The sequence below is a fragment of the Caloenas nicobarica genome, chromosome 6 (genome assembly GCF_036013445.1).
Source record: "Caloenas nicobarica isolate bCalNic1 chromosome 6, bCalNic1.hap1, whole genome shotgun sequence".
NCBI lineage: Eukaryota > Metazoa > Chordata > Aves > Columbiformes > Columbidae > Caloenas > Caloenas nicobarica.
The window spans coordinates 35201166-35228998 of NC_088250.1; the positions used below are offsets into that span (position 1 = coordinate 35201166).

General features: G+C 39.6%; 1 protein-coding gene across 4 annotated transcripts; it reads left to right on the forward strand.

Moving 5' to 3' along the window:
- On the forward strand, window positions 1–27833 carry CCNT2 (cyclin T2). 4 transcript variants are annotated; one of them, XM_065637653.1, is made up of 10 exons: window positions 17–182; window positions 910–991; window positions 8809–8937; window positions 10010–10070; window positions 11197–11259; window positions 17547–17592; window positions 18925–19088; window positions 20919–20989; window positions 21217–22360; window positions 22459–22620. In XM_065637653.1, the coding sequence occupies exons 1-10, from the start codon at window positions 163–165 to the stop codon at window positions 22521–22523; spliced, it is 1845 nt and encodes a 614-aa protein (XP_065493725.1). In that variant the 5' UTR covers window positions 17–162; the 3' UTR covers window positions 22524–22620. The 4 variants fall into 4 exon arrangements, with proteins under 4 accessions (XP_065493721.1, XP_065493725.1, XP_065493722.1 ...); XM_065637649.1 differs by having other exon boundaries at window positions 1–182; window positions 21217–27833; XM_065637650.1 differs by lacking the exons at window positions 17–182; window positions 910–991; window positions 8809–8937; window positions 10010–10070 and adding exons at window positions 11076–11113; window positions 16657–16764 and having other exon boundaries at window positions 21217–27833.

Genomic DNA, 27833 nt, shown 5'->3' on the forward strand with positions numbered 1-27833 from the left:
GCGGGCGCGGGCTCCTCGGCGCGGGGCGGCGGCGGCTCCTCCACCGCGTCGCGCTGGTTCTTCAGCCGGGAGCAGCTGGAGAACACGCCCTCCCGGCGCTGCGGCGTGGAGGCCGACAAGGAGCTCTCGTACCGGCAGCAGGCGGCCAACCTCATTCAGGATATGGGCCAGCGCCTCAACGTGTATCCGAGCGGGGGGCGGCGGGCCGGGCTGAGGGGGGTGAGCGGCCGTGGCGGGCGGCGCCGGTACCGGCTGCGGCGGGAGCGCTTCTCCGCCGTGGGGGGAGCCTCCCGGGCCCCCTCCCGCCGCCTCGGCAGCCCCGGCCGGCGCTCGGGGGGCCGGAGCCGCAGCCCTGAGGCACAGAATGGGGGGAGGAGCCTGGCGGCCCCCGCGCCGCCGCCTTTGTCGGCGTGTGAGGGACGCGCGGGCTCGGGCCGGGCGGAGCCGCCGCGGGGCCCGGAGCTCCCGGCCCTGCAGCCGCAGCCAGCCCGGCCCGCGCTCCCTGAGGCGGCCGTCACCTCCTTAGCCGAGCTTGGATTTTTTTTTAAGAGGTCAGGGTAAAACTAAAACCTCGAGTCCCCTACTGAAATAGTTGAACAAAACAAAAGCACTCGGGACGGGATGTCAGTTCACGTCCCCTATCGAGGAGTTTTCATTCAAGGGCTGGGATGTGGCCAGTCGGGTATGGGGAATCTCCACGTTGTCTGTGAAGCAGATGGGAAAGAGCCGTGTTCATACTGGTTAAGTATGTGTTTACATCAGTTAAGTTCTGACGTGTCACGTCCTTAATTCATTTTCAGCTCTGAAGACAGTGTGTTGAAAGCAATGATTGATGTAGGAAGCACGTTGCTTTCTGTTCTTGTAAACAATTTTCTTTATATGTTGTCTTTCCTTAATTTAATCTTCCAGATCTCAGCTTACGATAAATACTGCAATTGTTTACATGCACAGGTTTTATATGCATCATTCCTTCACAAAATTTAATCGAAATGTAAGTATGGTTTTATATGTGGTAATAATATGCCCACAATTTTGGCAGTCTGACTGACAAGTGTTATATTCCTTGGCTGGATTGTAAAGTTTGGCGCGTTTGTCGGAATTCTAGCTTCTTATTGCTTGTTTAGATGCAATAATGATATTTCTTTTTCAACTTTGAGTTATTTTAATTAGTGGCAATTAGAGTTTATCTTCTGCCATCGAAATAAAGAAACAGGCACCATCAGCAAACACATTTCAGGTGTGTGAAGAATGCGTTTAGATGTTTCAAACCTGGCTGGTGCTGATGTGCTGCAGTTTGAAAGGCTGATGTGTAGGAACACACATTTTTCTTAATGAAGTCAGTGGCAGTGCCAGCATGGTGTATTTGACAATTGTAATATGGCTACGTGTGTATCCATATAGATTACGTATCTGTTCTTAAAAACCAGTGTGCGCTTATTTAACTAGCCTAGTCTTAAGCAGCTTCATAAGTTATATTAGACAAGAAAAATCTTTTGTGAGAAAATGCTGGCTCTCGTTTCTACTAATGAACTGAGTGTGCTGAATCTGTTTACAGAATATGCTGTGAAGAACTGAATTCTTCTATAAAATACTCGCTGTAATTGAGTGATTTTTCTAACAAGTATGAAACTGGAGATCCCAACCTGAAAACTTTGAGCCTTTTTTAATGTCCAGTGTTGTTTGCAGTAGTTAGAAAACCAGTAATATTTTAGGTATTTTTGTATTTAAAAAAATATACTTCTCATCAATATTTTATACCAACCTTGCAAGAGCAGTTAATAATGGTGGTGGTGTATCACTAGTTGGCAAGGATGAGTTTTTTTCAGATCTTTGCTTTTCATTATAAAATACACAGACTGAGACGGCGACAGATGTACGGTCTAGACAAGAGTAGACCTTGGTCTGCCAAGGGGTAGAATCTTGCAAACCTTGCCGTCTGAAATTTGGGCAGGTACACAGTGGATTACAGTGTTAGCTGGTGCCTTTTTCTGGCATGAATTTGTTTATCATTGTTGGCTGAGCAAATGGATGTCTTAATTGGTGTTTATTTTGCAAGAAATACACATTAGTTTGTAGGTGCATTTCAGAATTGTATTTAATTATTTTTGCACAAAATCCGAGGTAAATTCAAACTTGCAGCAAGCTCGTTACCAGGTCTTTATGTAATAAAAGCTTAAGTGTTTAAGTACAAACTGAGCTAAGTGTGCATAAGCCTGAAGCACTTTAACAGGAAGAAATATATATTGTGGGGTTTGTTCATGTAGTGATCGAGAGCTGCGTATTGAGTGGATATATCGTAAGTCAAATGTACTGCCCGAAAACAGTTTTCTAGTTATAGAGCAAGAATAGCACACGTGAAAATCGAGTTCCTAAACCTTTGTGGTGGAATATGCCCTTTGAAAGTGTTTGTGTGATGTACCAGGTAAAGGCAGTGAAACTGTTGTTCCGTCTGTCTGTCTCTGTGCACCTGGAGCTGCTGAGGGGTCCCGAGTTCCCCGTGGCTCTGGGTGGTTTGTGGACTTGATAAACCAGGCAGAGCTGCTTGGAACGGAGAGGGCACTCCGTGCACAGCTGCTGTAGCCAGGCCTTGTGTTACATACATCACTTGCTAGGTTACCATGTGTGCCGTCATCTGGTAATCTAAGGATAGATTTAGGTAGCAAGAAGCTTTAGCTGCTGTGTTCGGGTTTTCACCGGGCACTGGAAAATACTGGTCACTTGGAACTGGAAGTGAAATAGTAATTGGATGTATAGTGCCCTTGTTACGAAAACTGCATCTTAGGTTATATTTATAAATCTTAACATTCACAAGCAGGCTACATAAGGGCTGAATGCCATGGAAACTGCAACTGCTATGGGAGGATGAATGTATTGTTAAATGAATTCTCAGGTAATAGTATTGAAGTAAAAGTTTAAAGGCAAGTGCACTGCAAGTTAACAGTAATATTGATCAGTGCTGAATTGCTTTGTGTAATTCTGAATGAGTGTAAGGCCAGACAGCAGCTTTGTGTGTGTACTGATGGGCAAACACATTTTCTTGTGTATTTTCCTTATGCATAAAGGGAGTGGTCTCAAAGTGAATGAGTCACTTATAAATACTCCCAAACCATCTGGCAGGTTCTCTGTAGAGAAAGCAAAAAGCCAATGACTGTAATAAATACTTAATATCAAATCTCCAGAGTTCTTGGCAAGCTAAAAAGATTAACAATATTCATCAACTGCAAGAAAAAATTAACCCTTAGAAATTAAACAGTAAGGTACTGGCAGTCTTGAAGCTAAAACCTAGCTAAAGTTATTTACAGTATATATGGTATATGTTTCTTTGTTGTGCGCACGTAGTGATGTTTATCTGTGGCAAGAAGGAATCTGAAGGCTGGGGCTAGAAGATTAGGTGGCCATTAGTTAGAATGCCTTGTGACCTTCAGCTGACTAAATGTAGCCTTTGTTTTCTTGCTTGGTAGATTAATGTTTTTAGTCAAGTAATAAAAGCTGGCATATTTATTGTTATATATAATTGCTGGGTTATACAAATATACACTTATGTCTTCCATACAAGTCACATGCACTGAATTGTTAATAAACAGGTCTTCTAGTGGAAGCTCATTTACTGAATGGCTGTTGTCTTAATTCTGGGTTTTCGTTTGGTTGGGTTTTTTTCCTCAATATAAATTACTGCTAAACAATTTTACAGGCTTTCAAGATTTTGAGAATCAGCTGTGAACAGGGAACAGAATTCACAACAGTATCTTCAATGTGTAGAGCCTGGGCTGCCACAGGGGTGGCACACACTGGTTAGTGTAGTCCTGGTTCATTTTGAATGTGCTACACTTACTGCTTTAATGACCAGATATCCCTATTTTTGCCACGTTACTGGGGGCTAGCAAGTGCTGTGGATTAGCTACAAAGTACATACATTTAGTTGCAACAAATAATGTGCTGGGGTTTTGATGTTGCAATCAAAGCAGATTAAGACCTTGCAAGGTTGCTGTGTCCCAGTAATAGGGTGGAAACTTGCTTTACCAATTCTGGTAAGCAGAATTGTATGCCCTGGCTACTAATTTTCCCTAGCTACACAAATGACGTTTTAGGAACTACTGGGAATCTCCTCAGCAATAGCACAAATTATTATTTCCACATTACTCTTGACCAGGGCATAGTAACTTGGGTTTGCTGAGTATAAGGTTAGTCAATGCTAATACCAGGGTGGGGAGGGAGCTTGCTGGCTTTTTAAAGGAACTACTTGCCTTTCATACTTTAAAATATCTCGAAAATTAAAATTCTTCTGGAAATACTGTTTCTGCAGTACTCGGTGTGTTTGATATTGTTATACAGCAAATACCTCTTTTAGAGGCTTATTCTTCAGTGCACTGTGATTTGAAGAACAGAGAAGGGGGAAAAATCCTTGGTATTCTGGAAATGAGAGGTAAGGCATCCAAATGGTAGCTATATTTGAAAATATAATCCTTAGAAATGCCACGTGGAATACCAAACAGCCAGTTGAAAATACACTTCATGATGTCAAGGAGTTTTTGTGTGACATGCACTGGAACTTAGTAAAGTGCCTGAAGAAGGCTGCGGAAGGAATTATTTCTCTGAAATGCAAGGTAGGTGAGTTGTGTGGAGGGGCTTTTTTGTTTTGTTTCCCATCTGTCTGTATTCCCTTCCTGTCTCTTGTGCCCTGTCCAAATTGCAGTATTAAACAGTTGGCTCTGCAGTTGTGCAATGTTCTTAAAACTTTCATAATAGGCACCAAGCTTTAGCAAGGCTGTTTTGGACACTTCAGTTCTGGTTTTAGTATTGCAATTTAGCATATTTTCTAGTTTTATGCAATGTGAGCTCCTGGTTATAATAATAAAATAAAATTTAAAAAAAACAAACAAAAAAACCCACACACAAAAACAAAACAACCCAACTTGCAACTCTGTGTTTGCACTTGAAAAAACTCTATCACAGACCAAGAACAATTAACGTCTTAAACTGCTTTGTATCAAGTCTAAAAACATACCAATATTGTCACGAAAAGGGAGAGGGAGTTCTCGGGGAAACTACATGTATGCTGCAGATGGATTCTGAAATTATTGCAAATGCCTTCATTGTAGCAACGCTGTTTTTACATTATGTCTTGTACTTCTAAGTAAATAAGGACTCATACCACATTTACCAATAAAACTTTCTATATAATGCTCTTGGACTGTCATAATAAGGTTCTTATGGTTTGGGGTTTTTTCTGTTTAAGTGGGGGCTTGGTTTCTGAGATTCTCAGCTGGTTCAAAAATGGGATTTAATTTCATAAATCATGTGTGTTCCTCTGAAGATATTTCTCAAAGTCTTGAAGAATATTTTGGGTGCATGGTAGATAACTTTAAATGATTTTGTTTGTTCTATGCCAAATGAAGGTGTCTCTATGTAGGAAGCTTACAGCTTTGTGAAGTCTGTGTCTTTAATTTTGCTATTTGTTCTACTTTGCTTTTTCTGTCATTTTTCGGAATTGGAAATGAATGAAAGCATTTGAGTAACTTTGCCAGTTATACACTTAGCAGGGTGTGTCATCTTCACTGAAGACTGTATGCATGCCAAGTCTGAAATTTTATTAGAATGTCTGTTTTCCTGCGTGCTAAGGGAAATAAAAATACTGACCTACTCGAAACTGGTAATGCGGACCAAGACAAAGACCTAAAATTCTTTGGGCCAGAAGCCAACGCTTCTTTTCTAAGGAAATAGGTAACTGTCATTTACATAGATTTCTGATGAACCAGAGTTACATGCCAGTTTATCAGTTTGACTTACATAAACGCAGATTTGGAGGTTGATTTAAGGTCTTGGAGAATAGGAATTGTGTGGAGACTTCTTGGCCAGAACTGATCTGTTTCAGTAAATTAGAAAATATCCTGAAGTCAGCCTGACGAAGGAGGTGCTTTTTTTGGAATGAAGTAAGCCTTCAGTGCAGTCAAACATAGAATAATAGTGAGAATTTTCTGATGATTTACTTATGTGGCTATTGGTGATTTGGTTCAAAGGATGTTTCTGTGAAAGGTAAATATTTTCAGTTGTGGTAATTTTTGGAAGTTGATTTTTTAGAAAGGTAAATTGTGAAAATTCCATTTATGTGTAACTGTACCCACAAACTGTGTAGGAAGAGACCTTGTGTTAGGACGTATTTGAATTAAACTTGTACACAAAGCTAGGAGAACTGTAAGGCCTGAATGCAGGTACTTGAGGATGAGTGTGTGGTGCTTACTGGGAAGGGTGAGGCTGGAGAGGGAGAGAAAACAGGGAGCAGAAGTTGATTGCTCGCAATGCAGTTGTGTTTGTTCTTCAGCCCAATGGTAAGGCACTGCTACAGGTTGCTGACTGGATATCTGTTTGGTTTGTTTTAATTAAAAACAAAACAAACAAAAAAACCCCAGGGAAATTGTATCATTCTGGGGAGATGGAAAGGATCTTCTCCTGTCTCTCTATTGAAGCCTCTTCCCATCACCCATTCTATTTCTGATTCCATATACTTCATGACTCAACTTTCCTTCCTCACTGACTTGACTATGTTGAGTCTTAGTTTTCAGTCCACTGTGGTCTACCTCGTTGTATCCTTTTTCCTGAGGAAAAAAAAAAAAAAGCAGTTCTAGTCTCTCTGGTCCTCATTAATATCTCCTTGTTTCTGTCAAATGTCTTGCTGTCAAACTTGTTTCTTCCGAACTCTGTTGATTCTTCAACATTCCAAATTTCCTTTCTTCTCTGTTCATGTTTCTCTGGCTTCCTGGCCCTGTCTGCTAATCTGTCTTTCCCCAAAAGCTCAGGATTATGTCTGAAAACGTAATCCTTTCTCTTAGGCTGGCCCTGGCGTAGAAGGTGCTAGCCTTATACACCTTCCTCAGTTAAGCCTGCCCTAGATCCCTGAAGCGCGCTGGGGAGAGGTTACCACAGTGCTTATGTGGATGAAACAACCATAGACAACAGAGGTTTGCCTGGGTTCATGCATTCCTGGGCTGGAGCAGTTTGTCCACTCTATAAAATACCTTTATATGGCATGCCTGTGTTGGGTTATACATGTCTGTGCTACTCTACATCCTCTGGCACTTCAAAGCTGTTGCGACTCTATAGCTTTCAGAACTCCAGAAAGTCTGTCCTTCACATTCAGCATTTAAAAGTTTCTCTCCCAGCTTAAGTGAGACGTATTTCAAGTAGTGTGTCCCTAGCAAAGGGAGTTTCTTCCAGAATTTCAAATCAGTACTTCAAGAAATGTGGGTAGGAACTTCCCAAAGATCATCAGAAGTCTTAAATGACAGTGTTATTATGGCCTTGTTGAGCAACATCTGACTTCAGGTTTTTATTTCATTCATTTGTAAGACTTAAGTTACAAGCTGCTTAAAAAGAAAGCAGTACTTTTGTCTCAGTTGTGGAAGGATTTGCTCCCTGTGACTTGTTTTGGGTGGTTTCAGTTTTTTTAGAATACTAGATTTCTTCATGGCACGTTTCTATGCATCAAAGTATATCACCTTCCCAGGGTCTCAATTTTCCTCAAGTCTGCCAACTTACAAGTTTTACTTAAAGTGATTTAAGGAGGCAAAAAGGACTCCCTCAGTGCATTTGAAGGCTCCTGAAATGTAATGGGTAATTACTTAAATGTTCGATTCTAATTAGTTTGTTGCAGTTTTTCGTATATTGTGAATTTCTGTACCAAATGTTTCATTTTGGCATAACAAAGGGCTGCTTGCTGACCAAAAAAAAAAAAAAAGGGTGGCAAATCTCACTTAAGGGGGGGGAGTATGGCTGCTATTCCGTTCGTTCAATCTAACTGGGCACTGAACGAGAAAAGCAGTACCTGCACTGCTTGCACTTTGCATTGATTAACTACTCAACAAGCAGCTGTTTCAGTTTCTGAATAGATGCTTTGTACTTAATTTTGACCCATTTAATCTGCTCACGTCTACATGAAGATTTCTACTGTTACATCAATTCCTGTTTAACATGGGCAATTTTTGCATACAAAGAGAACCCAGATTCTTCTAAGCTGTTTGTGGTTGGCCATGTTCTGAATATAGATCCATCAGTCATTCTAGCGGACAACGAGGCACCAGGGCTCTGCTTCATAGCGAACTCCTAGGAGACACTGAACTGCGAAAGGGTGCTTCGCTGCCAGCTTATGACACTTAGACTTTTATAAAAATTTTCATCTTTGAATGTCATTTGTAGTCTTTACTAACATTTTATGTAACTGGTGTTTTGTGATTCCTTGTGCTTTGTTCTCCAAATACTGCTGGGTATATAGTAAAGTTTCTAAGGGTAAGCTTTAACTTACACAATGGATGTTTATATAACAAACTGTTTTTATTAAAGTTCTCTGCAAAGTTTCTTGCTTTTTAGGAGAATTGAATGCTAACTGAACTTGTGATCAGCTGTTTTGACTTTAGCTGAAATAATGGTGTGATGGCTCGCTACTGTGCAAGAAATTGGATGAACTTTCTTACAAAGTATATTTAACTTGAAACAGCCTCTTCTAGTGTGACTAAATCTTCTGGATGAAATCTGTTCTTTTTATGTTGAGCTAGAATCAGTTTGACCTCAGACATTTTACTCACAAATGTAATTTAGCGTTTATGCTACTCCTTCTCTGTGCTGCTGTGGGGATTACATCAGTTATAAAATAAAACATGACTAGTTATTTTTGTTGCTTTGCATGATTTCAGACTGTTAGGGGAATAAAAAATCCAACTTCTTAAAACTTCTCTAATTACCAGTTTAGACTCTCCATAGAAGTTCAAGCCCTACTTGTAAAGCGTTAAAAAATACATATGTGTTTTTCTTCTTCAGATAATATCTCCTACGGCATTGTTTTTGGCTGCAAAAGTGGAAGAACAGCCACGGAAACTTGAACATGTTATTAAAGTAGCACATGCCTGTCTCCATCCTCAAGAGCCACAATTGGATACAAAGAGTGATGTAGGTGGAAGTCATGGTTTTAAAGATAATCAGATAATCTGTTACGTTGTCTTGACTGGATTATTGCTGTCTGCAAACTAGAAAACAAACCCCTTGTTTTTGCTACCATTTAAGTCTTTTGTATTACTTAAGATAACTTACTAAAGACTCAAATGTTTGTGTTACAAAACTTGAAGAGATTGCTCCATCCTGAACTTGCGTTATTTTTAAGATGTGTAATAGAAGAGCAGATGTTAAACAGGAGGTTTCATGCACGGTTCTGTAAGTCACACAGTTTGCACAGAGAGGAGTTCAGGACATGCTGTTTGTCTTTCCCAGCCAGAGGCTCACTGCGCGCTGTCATCTGCATTCCATTTTAAAGGATGTGGTATGGTTCTCAGCTGTTGCCTCTGCTATACATTAGTCTTCCTTTCATTTGCCAAATTTGTCCAGCTTCCGCTTACTTTATAGTCTACTCATCCTGAGGTGAGTCTTCCCAACACCAAATATGCAAGGAAGCTCCAGACTTGTTCTGCTTGAAGATCAGGCTGAGCTAGTTATGCCCTGCTGGACCTGAGCTGATGTATAAAACTATTTGAGCACCTTTGCTTTGCTCCCTGTTCTTGGAATGACACATGAAGGTAATATAAATATATATATGTATGCATTTGAGCCCACAAGCTTAAACTAGCTTAACACAGGCCAACTGAGTATCTCCAGCTGTATTTTAAAGTACTTGTAAAAGGCATAACCTGCCTAGAGGTATTTGAGTTGATTTGCACTGGCAAACCTTCATAATTGTTATGGCATTCCCCTCCCTTCTCCCAAAAATGCTTTGGTGCAACAGATTATGTGAGATCCAGACTAAGCAAATCTTACCATGAAAGATGGTTAGTCTGATATAACTGAATTTAAGTAACACTTATATTGGTAGAAGAAAGTATTGCCACAGTGAAGTCTTCTGAGTTGTCAGTGCTAACTGGTTTGAGCGGTGATCTTGTGTTGCTAGTACCAGTATTCAATAGGAAGTGTATGATTAAAATTTTGAGATAATAGGTAGCTGCAGCCTGACCCGTTTGCTTATTTGTTTCAGGCATATCTTCAGCAAGCCCAAGAGCTGGTTATACTTGAAACAATAATGCTTCAAACTTTAGGTATGTCTTTCTACATATCTCCCGTGCAACCAGCTTACTGTGAAGACATAATGGTACCAAAGTAACTGGATTTTTGATATGTTATTGGTACACTAGAATTTTACTGGGTTTGTTCTCAAGTTCTGACCTGTAAGTTTCATAATGGCAGTTGCTGTTGTGTTCACTTTGGAGAGGAAAAAAAATCCATGTCTATACTTGTGAAATAGATGCTTCTGACAGTTTGATGGGGTAGAAATGTGTACCCTTCCAAACAGATTTTACTCCAAAGTAGTAACTACATTGATATTTCTTCACATAAGGGAACATGTCGTACTAGGTTAGCTGTGGATGTGTTCTGAAGCAGTTGGGAAGAGCTTTATACCAAGTGCTCTTCCTCGTTTTGCCTTTCAACAGAAGAACATTATGTAATTGAGCGCGGTTACTACCTCTGAACATCATAAGTCATAGTGCAACCATATAATGGGTTCAGGTGAACCCAAAATTTGAAATTGAATGTTCTGGTAAGAAATTCTTCTGGTGTTAAAGTACCATAAATAGAGGCAATTACAGGTAGCAGGCCAGGGAATGCCGACTTACTCAGGTATTTTTAAATACCACTTTGAGTATATTGGTTTGGTTGGTTGGTTTGTTATTTTAAAGCTAATAGTAGTGACCTAATTCTTAAAATAGCATCATAAACGAAGAAAAGTTTCTTAAATCATTGACCTACAAATTGACTTAATTCGTAATTTCATAGATGTAACATGTTTAAGTCCCAGAAATCAATTAATAAGGTGCGCATGCACACACATGCATTTCAGAGTGTCTGTAATGTAGCTTTTACTGACTTGTTAACATGCTATAAACTGTGCAGATATGTCCAACTTGAAAAATACAGCAGCTTCACAAGTATATATATTTTTTAGTACTTCAGGTTGCTGAAAGGAATGTTTTACTAATTGATCTTGAAACTGCTATACCATCTCCCATTCAACTGTATGAAAAGGTGTGGAAAAAAAAGAGGCAGCTAAATTGTGTCAGTTGATCTTCAGCGCAAAGTTTAGGTCTGTGGGGAAAGGGAGGGAGTTCAGTTTTTTATTTAACAGATGGAAATGTAAAGTTCTAAAACATTTTCTTAACTCTTCAGGTTTTGAGATTACCATTGAACATCCGCACACAGATGTTGTGAAATGTACGCAATTAGTGAGAGGTCAGTGACTTTTAACGGCTCCTGTAAGTCCTTTTTTCTTTCTAGTAAAATTTGAAGGTGATGTTATTTGTCTAATATGATCTTCACCAACTGTCTTATCCAAAGACTTTGTTTAAAGCTAATTACTAAAAGCTTGATCTTAGCTTGTAGAGTCTGATAAAGAGTCCATTTCTCTGTCCTTCATAATTTTTTTGCTTGCTTATTAGCTTTGATTTTAATAATGTCTGTTCCATGTTTTCTTAAATGACAGAAGCAGTTAGTAGTTGAAAACTGCATAGCCAACTGTTAATATTTAGTATTCTGGGTTGATTGTTGTCACTCTGAAGTAGTTTTACCAAAGGAAGCTTAGTCTGCAAATTGGTTGCTGGCTGATGCGAGCTTTCTGCCTAGCAAGTCTTTTTAGGTAGTGAACTGAGGGATAAAGAGAGTGCACAGCAGGTCTGATATCCCATACAAATTCTTCCAAGATGTGACTAATTCTTTTTCTGGAGTAGGGCATAATTACTTGTTTTGGATGGTACCACAAAACCCCAAACCTCTGTTAAGCAATCATATCCTCTAACTTGTATGCAGCTCATTCATGTGACTCGGGATGCAAACCTGGTTTGTTCTTTAAGATTTTTTCGTTGAATTTTGGCACACCTTCTGTAATTCTTAAATTTATTTCCTTTGGAGCATTACCAAAAAAAAAAAATTCTCATAAGATGGAGGATGAAAAAATTAGGAATCAATTGTAAAAGCACCTAAAATAAGCTTTTCACTTTAGTTGTGTTTCTTAATTAAAAAGTGTTTGGAAATGATTAGACCATGGTGGTTAGTCTTTAGTCATCAGTTGTTGCACTGAAAAATGCAAGTGCTTCAAAATTTTGTTTTGTTTTTCTCTATAAAATGTAGGACAGTTAGGTGCAACTTAATCATGTTACCTAGATCTGGTTTATAGTAACTCTAGAATTAATGTAGTTCTTTGAAGCAACAGTATATCTCCTTTCTCATTTTGAAGCAGATTACTGGCGTAGTGTCTTCAGAGTTTGTTTCTGAGTAGGACTGGTGGTCTGTGTAACTCACCTGTGTATAAAGTAGCTTTATTGCTATTTTTGCTATAATGATTCTTTGCTTTCTGTCCCAATTTGATTGTGACTCAGTGCGTAGGTCCAATTGCGCCTGTAGTCTCAAGAGTCTGCAGCAGCAGCTCTGGAGGGTTTTGCTTTGGATTTTCTTTGCTGTGGGTCATTATAAATGTGAGCACGTATTTTGGTGTTTGTGTGAGCCCCTGCACTTCTGCTCGGTATTTGGGGCTGTGGGGAGGGGTGGCAGGCGATATTGTAGCTGCATCAGGAGGTACATGCAACTTTTTAAACCTGACATTTTAAAGCTAGTATTTAATGTCATCACAGTTTAACAAAATACTTAGAATCCAAAATTATACCAGGTCTTTAAATGTGAAGATTCCAGTGAGGACTGGAAATCCATGTACCATGTGCATGCAAAGAGAATGTAATAGATCTGATGCTTGGAAATCTACTCACTGGGGTAGGTGTGCTCCTTAGTATGTGTGTATGCAAATGGAATTCTTGTCAGCATATGCCCCTCCGAGGGGTGGTGTAGGCTGTGAACACAAGACTTGAATACCTCATATTAAAACAAATCAAAACAAAACAACAACAAAAACCTAATCCTTAAATTAAAAACGTTGAGCATGAAATCTGTAGTCATGCATGCAAGTCAACCAAGTAGAGAATAATTGCTGTGGAACATTAGTCTAATGTACTGGGTGGATAAAGAGATGGACTTCTGAGCACAATGATATATCTTCAAAGGTGTGGTGGTATGATTCTAGTTCTCTCTCTTAGCATTTATTTATTGGACAGTGTGTTGTTTTAATGTGAATAGGTACAATACTTAGATATAAAGTCCTGAAGCTGTCAAGATATACCTAAGGCTGTTGTCAGTGTTAAGCCTTTAGTGCCACAGAGATTGACTGAGAAGTTAAAGAAATGCAAGGTTGCTTCATCCACTTCTGGTAACGTGTCTTCTTGGACAAAAAGCACTATTTCAGAAGGCAAACAGACACCTTTTTATTAAAGGTGACTAAGTTATCCAATATTATTACGATTTGAACCTTCAAACATATGCTTGGGGTAAGAAAGAAGAGAGGACTATAATGTGGCTGACTATTTAAGTACCAAAAGAAAGGTAACAAAGTTGGCTGAGATCTGCAAATGAACTGAACTGCCATATGGTGAGAAGATGCCTTGGTCCCTCAAACTTTTGCTGGCAAAACTTAATTAAGTGGCTAAGAGGATGGCTGATACTCAGTATCACTTTTTGTTGTCTTACATCCAGGGTAATGTGCTTTATGCCATCACTAGTTCCTGTATTAATCTGTAAGCTACCACCTTTAAAAGCAAAACAAATAAGAAATCTGGTTCTGTTGATGATGCTCAAAAGATTCAGCAAAGTCCTTTGTCAGAAGACTGTCTAGTAGTAACATACCAGAATCAATTGCTGAAAGCTGAAGATGAACTTGTGAAAGCTGGTGCAAATAAACCTAATTGCTTCAACGTCCAGCCAAAGTTGAATTCTTCACCTCTATGATTGAAAGCCTTTCTGAAGGTAGTATTAGACAACACAGGTCATTGTAGATAAGGGGTGACTGGATAGATACATAATGATTCATGATGTTCAGTCATAGGGTATCTAATTATTCCTTCTGGCTTTCAGAGATTCATGGTTCCATGAAATTGTTCCATCTTAACAGTTTGATCAGTGTAGTAGACAAGGAAAATGGTGTGGGCTCAGTCTTTTTTTCTGCACCGTTCTTCCTCAGTGTCAAGAGACTGAGAAGAGGAGACAGGATCATCAGTCCTTAGGATCCCACAGGTCCTCTCAGGAATCTGGAGGCAGTGGATCTGTGAAGGCCTGTCAGCAAGCTGCAGTGCCCATTCCAAGGATGCTCCAGTACTGAAGAGAGAAGAAAATAGAAAAGCAAAACACAAAAACTGTTCTGGTGTCAAACTGCCTTACTGGCTTGAGTGCTAGTTGAATGATCTGCAATGAAACTTGCCCTAGTGCTGAGACCATGACATGGTGTGGTCCTCTTAGCCTGATTTTTGCACCAGAGCTTGTTCCCAGCCTGTTTCTGGTGGGACTTGAAGGGGAGGAATCCGTATCCTCATCTCCATCTTGGGAAGTCTTCATTTTTTTCTGTGTTGGTACACAACCTTCTTTTGGAACTGAAGATTGGATCCCAAGGATTTCTAGGATTGTTCTCACTACTCTGCAGGTTATCAGGTATCTTGAACACCCATGAACCTTACTAGGCTTTTGTGGAAGTTGCACTGTCAAAGTCTTCAAACATTCCATACTGTCTGTATACACAGCTGCCATTGGTTAAATTGGGCTGATAAAGACCAAGGTGGCAGAAGAGGAGATGAATCGGAATATATCTGCTTTTTCAGAGGGTATTCTCATGAGCAAAATCTAAATTTTAGTATACTTAGTGTTGTGGAAATATCTTGAACACCAGCTGCAGCCTTCAGATTCTGAACTGTCACCTCAAGCTTTTACAGGCCTGTTCCCAAGGTTTAAATACTTTCAAGACAGTGAGGCCACCAGGACTGCTCAGACCTGAATGCCTCCACAATGGCCTCCTCCAGCCCTTTCCCAATCCAGCAGGCATCCACCAGCACACCTCCATTCAAAGCCTGGGGCATTTTTCCTATTGCCCAGAAGGAAATCAGTAAGCTTGCTTTCTTCCGATACTGACGGGCTTATCTGCAGTCCCCTCTTTCTGGGGAACACTTAATGTGTTCTCGGGGTCCTTGGCATGGCCAGCTACCCCCCTCCTAAGGGTGACTTGCCAATCACATTTTCATGATTATCTCAAGATCCAAGATAACCTGGTGTTGAAGAAGAGACTCAGATACCTTGGAATTGCACCAGGTGAACTGCGTGGCTGTGCCCTGTAAAAAAAACCAAAACAAAACCCCCCAAAAAACCAAACCAAACCAAAAAAACCCAAAACAAAACAAACAAAAAAAACGCACCACACAACAAAACCCAAAACATTTTGGTTTCTACTTGGGACATTCTTGGAGACAGTAGCCTTTTGGAAGATGTATTGGATGGCAAGTCCTGTTTCAAAATCTGATTACTACTTTAGTAATCCCCTGTCTTATGCTTGCTTCTGCAGCGGTGAGATAGGGTGGTTGTTTTAAATCACTTCTGAATGATAAAATATAAACCTGATTATTAATGGCTGGCATTGTAGTCATCAGTCCTGCAACCTGTGAGTTGGAACAGAGAAGCTCTGCTGGCTTGTTTTAGCCTCTGCTTCAAGATTATTTTAATTTGGAGATGCACTTTCCACTACTATAAAGGAAAAAAATACACTAAAATATAGGAACCAAAATTCCTTAGCTTTAATTTGAGTGGTGGATTCTACTAAACCAAAGCTGTCCTCAATGTAAGAGCTTGGGACAGTTGTTTTCAGTTGTGCCGTGTGTTACTGTAGGCTTTAGTTGTGAGCTGAAATTTCTTGCTGGTTTTGGCGATGATGATTATTTAGCTGTAAATAAGTTGAAACAGTATCATGCTGCTTGTAATATAGGTAAGGTATTTAGCACATTAATTTTTGATTGAGGCTAAAATGTGTGTTTCAAGATGTGATTCTTTTCTTCCAGGTATGTGTTTTGATTTACTCAACTTTCAAGCTGATGTTAAATAGAAGTTTTCTGGCATCTGCTTTTCTTCCTTGTTCAAAAGTGACTTTTCAGTAGAGATGCTTTTTGGTCCAGTCCCTTAATTCAAACATATAACTTTACAGAATATAGACATCATTGAAGATCCGTTAAACATTACTTTGATGAAAAACGAAGAGCAAGACATAAATTTGTCTTATTCAACAATTCTGTATTTTCTTTTGTTTTGTTACGATAGTCTAATTTCACTTTTTCTTTTTGGTAATACTGCCTTACGTTTTTTTTGATGGGAGGGAGAAGAAAAGGTTGAACTCCATGGTTGTCTGGCATGCAATTACCATTATAGTTTGCAAACAAAATATTATAGTATAACAGTGTCACGTTGTCAGTTCACCTTTCGATTATTATGAATTAGTAGATTTTTTGTGTGTAGGAATGGATCCTGTTACCTTGCTACTTCCACATTCTTCTCAGATGATGGCACTGCCCGGCTGTGTAGCTTAAAGACAAATCTGATTTAAACTCCTTGTCAATCATTAGAAGTTGAGTTAAATCACATTTTTAATATGCTTTTTAAAAATTAAATTTTAAAAGCCATTGCAGTCTTTCTCAAACTTTATGGAAAGATGATTATTATTAAAATAAAAGTTTAACAGTATTCCCTTTGACATAAAATTCAACGATACACTTTCTGCAGGTAGCACTGATTTCAAGTGATAGTGTCAAAGTAAGAATTCAATGAAGGCTGCATTCAATCTTCAGTTAAAACCACTGTGCCCAGCTATTCCATTATATGCGCGTTACAGTAAGTTCCCTTACTCGAGTGAGGAGCGTTGGGGTTTCGCTGGCAGGGGTCACTGCTAGATGGCTGTAGCAGCCTAAGTCCTTAGCTTGTCATTTCTGGCACGTTGCAGTCTTGTGTGGGTTTTTTTCCTGACTGTAACTAAAATGAAGTTATTTCCTCTGGAAGCTTTACCATAGGCTTAACAAATGTGGAACAAAATGTTATGAGTATGATGCTCTTGATTAAAGGGAGCAGAAAACTTGTTTAATTTTTTTTTTTTTACCATCTAGCTTGGGAGCTTGCCGTGTTGTAGCGCTTTGGGGGAGAGACATGGCCGGTTTTGGGGAGGTGCGGGGGGGTGGGAGGGGTGTTCTCCAGCTGGCCTGCCATGCCCCTCGCCAAGAGCAGAACTTGCACTGTGCGATGAATTGGCTTTTACTGCCTCAGTGCAGTCCAAGGCTGTGCTAGGGATTGTCTGTACATGAGGGAGGGGAAGCAGGTACTTACATAAATTCCTAGCGGAGAGCGTTTTCGCGGGGTGGATAAGCAAAGGCCAACTGGCCTATGGGGTGAGCAGTGGGAGGGGCGGTGAATGGAATGACTGGTCCATCTCCAGTCACCGAATGTAACGGGCCCTTCTGTATCTTGGAGAAGATAATTTTAAAGGCTAGTTAGCTAAATTCGCGTCCGTTCTGTGGAAACACCAAGTGGTGCTTTTGGAAGGTAAAATTGCTTTAATTTTGTTCTGAACCTGACAAGTTAGTGCAGATTACTTAATCTCTCCGTTTTTCTTTTTCTTACAGCAAGCAAGGATTTGGCACAGACATCCTATTTCATGGCTACCAACAGGTTGTTATCCTGAACCTCTTTGTTGCACTGTTGTAGCACACTATAGCTTCCTTTACTGCAGGGCCCCCGACATGTGTCTTACCCTTGTTGCACCAGGCGACTGGGCCATCTCCAGTGGTGGTACCTTCCTGGGTGCAGTGCGGTGTATTGGACAAGGGCCTGACGGCACAAAGGGGTTAAATGCACGATGAGAAGTGTAGTGGTGCTTTCTGATGACATTTTTCTCGATTGTGAGTGCATAAGTCTAAAATTGGTAGCCTGAATAGCAGCTAAAGATTACAAAGAGCTAAACTTAACCTAGAAATTCGAGCATCTTGGTAAGTACAAAACTATTTTTAGTTTACACTTGTAGTTAATGGCAGTTTTCTCTTAACTTTAATTATATTGATCCAATCTTAACTTCTAAAATTGTAGTGGGCTAAGATCTTTTCAACAAGCTGATTTTTCTTTTCAGATAGACTAATGGTGCTCCAATGTTCTTTCTTTTACAAACAGCTCTTTAATCTTAATGTATAGTTTTAAAACTTAAGTACTTAGATAAATTTCAAGTTCTCGGATTCCAAATGGGGATTGTGTATACATAGCCTGTTGTAGAAAGAAGGAATTTGAGAGCAGACTTCAGTCTTGATTTCTCAATGACTTCAATTTACTTCTTGCCAAACAACTTTGAGCTTTATTTAGAGGATTATGTTACGTGTAGATAGTTTTAAAGGCAATTATCTGCTGCTTATTAGAACTCTTCCAGATAAATATTTCTTGGTGGTTCCTTGATGGGTTCTGTATTTCAAACAGCTGTTAAGAAAAGCTGTGATAAAGCAGTGAAACTGAACCATTATCTTTGTGCTGCTGCCAGCTGGAAGCTGAAGGCAAGTTCACAAATATCATAGATCCAGGCCTAGTGGAAGCTAAACCCACAAGTAATTCACTTGGCCTCTGTGGAACTATTGGGGGCCTTCTTCTAATTGTCTCTTTCAGAGACTGCATCATCAGCTGTATGGTTTTACTGCAGAATTTTAGTTGACCATATTATACTTCTTTCTTTTTAGTACTTAAGTACAGTGGAATAACTAGTAAATTGATTTACTGTTCATCACACTTTTTATAGCAGAAGCAAATTAAAATTTTCTACCAGATAAATGCCGTGCCCTTTGTTTTCTCAAGGCATTAAGATATCTTACGAACTTTAATCAGAAAAATGTTCCATGAACTAATGTTTAACTGCTGTTGCTTGACAAGTTGTCTTATTCTGTATGTTAATGGTTGATTTGTTTGGGTTTTCTGTTTTACATGTTTGATTTCCTTTGGTTCCCCATTACGAAATTTGTGCAACAGCCTTCACCTTACTACATTCTGTCTTCAGTACAAGCCCACAGTGATAGCATGTGTGTGCATTCACTTGGCCTGCAAGTGGTCCAACTGGGAGATTCCAGTATCAACTGATGGAAAACACTGGTGGGAATACGTAGATCCTTCAGTTACTCTAGAATTACTAGACGGTAAGCAACATTGCCTTTCCACATCTTGAAATTCAAGGGTTTATTAATGTAAAAACAGGAGCATAGGGATAGTAAGAGTGTAGCTTTAAGCCTAAACTAAGTCTCACTGACTTCACATACTGGATCCTTGGGTGAGAGAAAGCTTGTGGGAGAGGGGAGAACTTTGGAAGGCAAACTTAGTTTTGAGAACCTTTTTATTTCATCCTGTGGGCTGGAGCATCCACTAACCTCTTGCAGGTCCAGGTTAGAAACTTGTTTTTAAGTGCTTTCCAGAACCAGGAAAGAGATGGAGATCAACCAGTGCAAATTTGTGCAGTCCTGATCATTTTATGTGCATCGCTGCTCCAAGTTTATGGCTTCACTGTCGCTAAAACAAATGTTCTTAAGGCTATACATAAAATTCCCATATTTATGAAGGTAGTTCTACATTAACAGTTTAGTATAGCTTATGATACCTTAAACTCCCGTAAAACGTATTTTTCTTGTTAAATGGCTTCTTTCCAGAAGAAAGCGTATACCTAGAAGTTCGCTGTTTTTTGAAATAGTACTTATTACAGTGAAGTCTGAATTTAAGGCCAACGTATGCTACCGCAGGGGAGGCGGTAGCTTCTGGGCCTTTCAGATCCATGTACTGGACTTTGCTGTTAGATGGAGAGTGAAACACTTGTTTCTGAGTATTGGTGGAGGCCTGCAGACTCGGTATGGTCCAGCACAGCTCCCCATGGCCTGCTTTTCTCCTCTGCTGAGCTTTTACTTCTTAATGGCAATATTAGGGTTTTTTGAAAGTGAAAACTTGAGTAGATGTCGTGAAGCACAGAACCAGCATGAGCTTAAAATTGCAAGTTCAAATGTCTCTGTCTTGGTAGGCTTCTTTAAGTTGTATCTATAGCTTCAAACACCACCCTGCCTTCCATCTCATCTGGCTGTTGCTTTGGTGTTTTTGGTAAGCATGCATCATTTGATTTTTAAAATCCCACGAGATGTGTGCTGTGAGCTCACACCGCTTCATTTTTCAAGTGTTCATGGAGCTGGTGTGTGTAATGGACTCGGGCAGACCAAAGTGCTGAGGTAGTTTCACACTTGGGAGCAGCTTGGTTTGTAACTTGTTTGTTGGAGTTTTGAAGAAGCCAGTTCTTCCAGACCTGCAAGAGATCTACTTTTGCATTCAAATTCTGACCGTACCTAATTATTTTTAGCTTGTGAGTAAAATGAAATTTCAGCAGAAGGTGTTTTTGTTTGCAGCTGTCAAGCATAGAGATCTACATTTCCTTGTGGACAAACCAATCGCAAGGATCTTTGGGGTTTTTTTAGCACAACCAGCTACTTTGCCTTGAACACAAGTTAATTAAAACAGAGTGCCTCAAAGGGTCTGGCTTATATTTTGTTCAGAGCTGTTATTGGTTGTTCCTGAAGTCTGGTGGAATGACTGAAACAGTGACTTAAAAATTTATACTTGAAAGGAAACTTAAATTCGTACAGTAAACGCCCAAGCTGAATGGCAAGTTCATTATTTTAGGAGCTGTTGGTTGTACAGATCTCTCCAGAAATTTTTGGTCTAACACATCCAAGTCCTGCAACGGGAAAAATCTGAAATTCAAACCTGTTTTTCAGAATGTATGTAGTGGTTACAAGTCTGTCATAGTCACTGTGGCCTTTTTTGTTCAACATTTGTCTAAGAATTTTTAATTAAGTATCAATTCAAATTGTGTAGCCTGGAGTAACTACTGCAAAAGCTCTATGCTTTTAGTCTAGAAAATGCATAAAGTTCAACCTGCTCATTACAGAAACAGATGTAAGAAATGTCTTTTCATTTTATTTTTTTCTACCCAGAGCTAACTCATGAGTTTCTACAGATACTGGAGAAAACACCGAGCAGGCTCAAGAGAATTAGAAATTGGCGGGTAAGAAATTTTCCTGTAACAGTGTCTAGCAAAAAGAGATGAACTTCTAGGAGAGTTATGAACCAAGGGAAAAGCTTAAGTTGTATCTTATTTATTTGTTACTCCTGCAGCTGGGTTGGGAGGGGGTGAAACCTTGAGTCAACTTTTACCCTCACCACGCTAAATTAGAACGTACCGTGCGAGTATTCTAAGCTGTGTATTTTCTCACATCTTTCCTTTTTGCTTAGGCTAATCAAGCTGCTAGGAAACCTAAAGGTGATGGACAGGTATCCGAGAACTCACTTCTTGGTTCATCTTTGGTCCAGAATTCTATTTTGGTGGATACGGTTACTGGTGTAGCTACAAACACGAGTTTCCCAAAACCATCAACATCATTTCCTGCACCGGTACCTCTGACCTCAGGAAGTATTTCTGTTCCAGACAGTCATGCGCCTGAAAATTTGGCAATACTAGCTACAGGAATGCCAAGTACCTCATACAGTTTGGCATCACACCAGGAATGGCCTCAGCATCAAGAACAAACAAGGACAGAACAAATATACTCTCAAAAACAGGAGACGTTACCTGCCAGTCAGTACAACATGACCTTCCAACCGGGGACGTCCATACAGTTGCACTCTGGAGTACATCACAGACCTGACAAACTTGCTGAGCATTCTGCTGTCAAACAAGAATATTCTCATAAGTCAGGAAACAAACACCATGGACAAGCTGCTGCTCCCGTAATAATTCCTCAGAAAATGTCTTTGGATAAATACAGAGAGAAGCGCAAACTAGAAACCCTTGAACTGGATGTGAGAGAACACTACGTAGCAACCCCAGGCGAACAGCAGCACAAAAAACACACGCAGCCCCAGCCAGGTGGCAGTTCCTCTGTTACATCTCCTATTAAAATGAAAATTCCTATTGCAAACGCAGAGAAGCCTGAAAAACACTTGTCTGATAAGAAAGAAAAGGGTGGCTCACTCAAACTCCGTATACCAATCCCTCCCACGGAAAAGGGCGCCAGTAAGGAGGAGCTGAAAATGAAAATTAAAGTTTCTTCCTCAGAAAGGCACAGCTCATCGGACGAGGGCAGCGGGAAAAGTAAACATTCGAGTCCCCACCTTAGCAAAGAGCAGAAGGAAAAACACAAAGAACACTCTTTAAATCGCCACCACAGCCTCGGTCACAAGCACGCCCACGCGCACAGTGGTGGCGGCGGCAGTAAGCATAGCACTGATGGAGTAACGCCAACTGTTCTGAGGAGTCCCGTTGGCCTGAGTAGCGATGGCAATTCCTCTAGTTCCGGCTCTTCGAGAAAGAAGTTGCACAGCAACGACGCTTCTCACAACCACCACTCCAAAATGAGCAAAAGTTCCAAAAGTTCAGGTAGTTCATCTAGTTCTTCCTCTGTTAAGCAGTATGTATCCTCTCACAACTCTGTTTTTAACCTTCCCTTACCCCCTCCTCCCCCTGTCACATACCAGGTGGGCTACGGACATCTCAGCACCCTCGTGAAACTGGACAAGAAACCAGTGGAGAACGGTCCTGATGCCCATCACCAGTACAGTACAAACAGCCAGCATATGGACTACAAAGATACATTCGACATGCTGGATTCGCTGTTAAGTGCCCAAGGAATGAACATGTAGTCAATTCTTAAGTTGTTTTTCTTTACTTTTTTAATTTAAGAATTGTTAGAATGGAAAACTTTCCTAATACAGTAGCAGCAACGCCAGCTGTTGCTGCCCTGGTTTCAGTATATGTAAGTGCTGCTTTATCCTTCACTCTGAAAAGAAGAGGTCTAGTAAACGCGTCTTTATCTCCACATACGATAGTGTTATAAGTACTGTAATAGCATGGAAGGTGCAAAAATCTCTATTTCTACAACTGCAGCTAAGAGCAGTAGAATGACTGTCTGCTTTTAGGTGTATAGGATGCCTCGAGCATTGATTATTTATAATTTTGAATACTGCAGCCACAACTTTTTGTTGCGTAGTTTTTGAATGAGTGTATTTGTTTTCCTGTGTATTTATACTGTATGTATGATTTGCATGTTTCAAAGATAAAGGGATTAAAAACAGTATACTGACAACTGTTTACAAGAAAGTGGAGAAAAAATGTACATACATTTTTGTATGTTTAGATATACCATAAATACTCAGGATTGGAGCTGCTTGTAAGTATAACGAAATACACATAACTTTATTTTATCTTGCCAGAGTCCATCAGTTATCCAAACCAAGATGGCACTTTGTCTTCTATCTTTAAACTGTAGGCCTTATTGGAAGCCGCTTAAAGGGACACTTCACTAGAGAAGGTGTTCGGTACCACGTAGGGTCAGCACTGGGCAGTATTAGCAGAGGCAGGGAATCGGGTAGGCCTCTGCTCCCTCCTTATGGCCAGACCTTGCAAATGTCCCTTATTTTCTAAAGGAAAAAAGGAATTAAAATAAAAGTTTACATAATCTCTTGATGTGAAGTGCATTTAAATGTTTATTGGCTTGATGCAGTAAAATAGACACAGAGCTGTTAATAATGGTTATGTAGATGAATGTGACTTAACTGCAGTTCATAACTGTTCTTGTGGAAAAATCATCTTTAAAGAAAAAAGTCATAAATTATTTTAATAGTTAAATGGGGGTCACTGTTTCCATTACCATTTCAGAATAATACACACATTCTGAAATCCAAAAAGTGTACTTGTGTGTGATGCCATATTTCTTTTACAGGTGAATGCAGTCTTCACAGTAAATAAGAATAAAACTATTGATATCCCAACTTTATATTCCAACAATAAAATAGTTATCATTGATTCTGTGTATTGTACTTGTCATCAGTTACCAAATTGGAAGATACTTGTTCTGTTTTTTCAGCTCTGTGGGGGTTAAAAAAAAAAAATCAGTCTCCCAGTTAAGCCACTGGCATGTTTTAGCTGCCTGTGGTGTCAGTGCGGTGACTTGTGTGCTCTTCCCAGGGTGTGTTGCCCTTCAGAAGAAGTGACAGGTGTGAATGTTCGTGTGTTCTCAAAGCCAATACTCCAAATAACCGTGACCTGACTTTCTGGGTTGTCACTCCAAACTCATAAGCTATGAAGTACCTCAACATGAACTCAGTAGGCAGTAGCAACAGCAGGTTTTCAGTGACTTCTTTTAATGTAAAGTAGACACAATGCGAAGTAATGTTTTGCTAAGCCACCTCATTCCTTTTGTGCCCGTGTAATTCTGTACGTCTCGGACGTTACACCTGAAGCTCAGCCCTTCAGTTGCGTTACTCGCGTGTGCTTTAAATGACAAAACTGTTCCGTATCTACCAGTTGGTAGTTGCTGTATTATGTAACTACAGGTATATCAATTACTATGTAATACTCTCTTTCCAGTAATGCACACTTGTACCTACTTGAATAAGTATTGTTTGAACTATGGATACTTTTCTTACACTTAAGGAATATTTAAATGGACACGGGATCGCATTTTCTGCTAAATCTAAGCTTAAATCTTGGCTCATGTACAAAATCTAAGGCTGTCTTATCCCTACCGACTTGGTTATTTTTCCACATTTGGAATGTAACTTCTCGTTACATACTTCTGCATTGTCAAATATTTTCTATCCTTTTATAGTCTGTTTCCTTTCCATCTCAGTGCTACTCTTGGGTCTGATTTTTAACATATGTAATCTATGTTATATACTGTCCTAAACTATAGTGTGGGCAGACAGATGAAATAGCAGTAAATGGTCTTAATCTTTCTTTGAAGCACTACAGTACTTTTCTTTTTGAGTCTGTTTAAATAGCTGTGCCATGAAATGCATCTTATACAGCCACTCTGGATAAGCAATATATTGTACTGTAAATATAGCAATTGCGGTCATAACTTGGATTTAAAGTGTCTGGATGGTAACTAGTGCCTGTCTGATATAAACTGGAAAAGAGCATAGGCTTTCATCCTAAGGTGCTGTTTCAAAAGAAATGTTTCCTATTTTGATTCTGGGAAATTGTGAAATATCATGGATAAAATGTTGCTATTTTACATTGAGATCCAAACAGTGATTTTTTTTTTTTTAAATTTTTTGGTTGTTTGTTTGTTTCTCTGTAAAGGATGTCCATAAACCTCATTGGTTTTGGTTTTCAATGTGATTGTAAATACATGAAACTGTATGTGTCTTGTGTCTGAAACTAAATTCCACGTGGTGATAATAGGGGCTGAGGGGGAGTTTCCCTGACTGAAACCCACTGTGGGTCAGGGAACGGGGCGAATTGCAGCCTGGCTGAGCTGATCACAATTAACAGGATCAGCCTCACGTGTGAATGACTGAATAAATGCAATAAACAGCTAATAGACAACACTATTACTCCATTCATCGCTTTGATTACAGATTTTTGTTGTTGTTGTTATAAATTTGAGCACATGCATTATGTAATTTGTAAAATGATGCTGTAGTGGAGACCTTGCTACAACACTATTAAAAATCTTCCCTTTTTGTGAGATAGGAGGTCTGTAGAATAGTGAGATTCTTTCGTACGTTGAATCTTAATCTGTTCCTAATGGTGGGAGTGTTGAAGTAATGTTATCTCACTGTGACCTGGTACTTCGGTATTTGCATAAAATGGCAGTTCTGTATATTCTTTTGGCTAACTGTAAATATAAATGTTTTATATTAGCATAGTTGAATTTTTGAGGTACAGCCATTTGTGTGAGATTAGGAAAAACAACTTTATTTCTAAGAACTTGTACAAAAAAATATTTTCAATAAAATTCCCTACCTCACCTCTATTGTGCAGAAATTATCCCATTTTCCTGTTTAATTTTCCAACTTCATTTGTAAACACAAAGAAGATCCCTTTGCAGTAATTGGCAAAACATTGCTGGTTTTCATCAAATCAATCAAATAGTGGAATGCTTGAAAGTCTGAAGTCTAATTTGTTTCCTTTGCTTCCTTTACCTTATGGTGATGAGGTGCTTTATACCTGAAAAGTAAATTCTATCAATTTTATGCCATCTTATGCTCTCTCACTCTACCCTGGGGTTGAGAGTCTGTACCCTGTCGTTTTGCTGTACAGTGACTGGCCAGGCTTCATTTCCTCTTTTTTTTTTAATTTTTTTAATTTTAGCCAGAGGGGGAGTGAGGGGGTGGGTGACAAGAGCCTACCAAGGGTCTGTGTAAGACCTTATGGGGAGAGGTTCCCAATCTTGTTCTGCAGTAAAGGGGACTGAGCAAACACTTCATTTGCTTTCTTTGATTGGGATGTAAATGTACATTCCCATGAGTTCTAAAAATAAATGTCTGAAAAGACTTCGAAGTTATGCCAAACTGAACTAGCTGATTAAATCCTCCTTGCTCTGAAATGCTTAACTCCTTCCACCTTTAAAAATAAAAATAAGAAAGGCCAGGAGTGTTCTCTTGCATTGCTACTGGGAATGACTGTTTCTCTGGCTTGGAATTTTTAACCTTGAAAGTTTCAGTACTTGGGTTTAATTCATATATATTCCTGCACTAATCATGACACCATTTTTCTTACCATAGTTCAGAGGTTGTGCTCTTTGATAACACCTGTAAAAGTCACTTTCTGAAGCTGTCTCATAGTGTGGGTCCCTGTGGGAAGTGGAAAGTAGAGGAGAAAAGGCACTGCTGTGCATACTGGAATCCCTTCCTCAGGAAAGCTCTCATTCTTTTTTAATTATGTGCAAAAAAACAGAGTTTTGACAAGAGGGTTGTAGAAAATGGTACCAGTTCCTGCTGAACTTTGTGGAAAAAAACACTAATTTTGAACCCAAATAATCTCAGAAGAGAGCGGGCCTTCTGGGTTTGATGTCTGCTTGTATTTTGAGATGCGAGTTTTTACGTCGTATTGCTGTTTGTAGTTTTGAGATCAGTGTACGATAGCTGGGCTGGCATCCCTAAGAACCTGACCTTTTCCTGAGAGCTGAGTAGGAGCTCGAGGCTTTACATTGTAGATATCCCCTACAATGACAGAAGGACACCATATTTTCTAGTTCTCAAATGTGAGCTCCAAAGCATGAGGAAACTTGGCATCATAGTGAAGTGGTCACATACCTCCAGCCTGGCAGCCTGTGTACTTTGTAACAGGTTCTTGACTGGTTTTAGAAATGAAGGCTCTTAATAAAGGAATGTTTGCCCAGCTCAAATACTATAACTAATTAAGGAAGTATGACCCTCCTCACTGAGTCACTTTTCTTTGTTTTCAAGAAGGCTTTTAAGGTTTTTCACCTTTCCTCCTTATTACATTAGACACCTTATTACAGGTGTCTGAATTATCTGGATTTTTATGTGAAAATCTATGATCTCATTAAGTAAGAAACATGCAAAGTTAGACTCGTTTATAGAATGTTCTACTAGACTGGATTGAGCCAACATCCTCCTTGGCTCAGCTGTGCTGCACAGAGGCCTGGGGTGCAATCGCATCTCCCCTCTTCTCTGGTGTCATTAAGTTTAAAGACTTTTGTTACAAGTGCTGGCCTTAAACACCCACCTCGTTCTCTAAGGCTGGTTAAACAAAAGCAAAAATGTACTTTCACGTTTTGATTAAAAACTCAGGCTAAAGTATAACAAACCTTGAAGTTGGAGACTAATTTTAGTGTAATTAGCTGGACTAAATATTACATTTAAATTGCAAATAACTAATAACCTTAATATGAGAGGACTCAGACTTCAACAAAAGATGTCAGTTTTGCTTATAAGACACATGCGTAACAAGGGGGTTTTGTAAGTCCAACCTTTTTTAATAAACTGTACATCCTAAAGCATTCCCATTCTTTCCCTGCTTATGACTGTCATCTCAGCTTTATTTCATGCCAAATAAAAACTTGTATTTACTTTGCAGCTTTGTCAGAGACACTACCTTA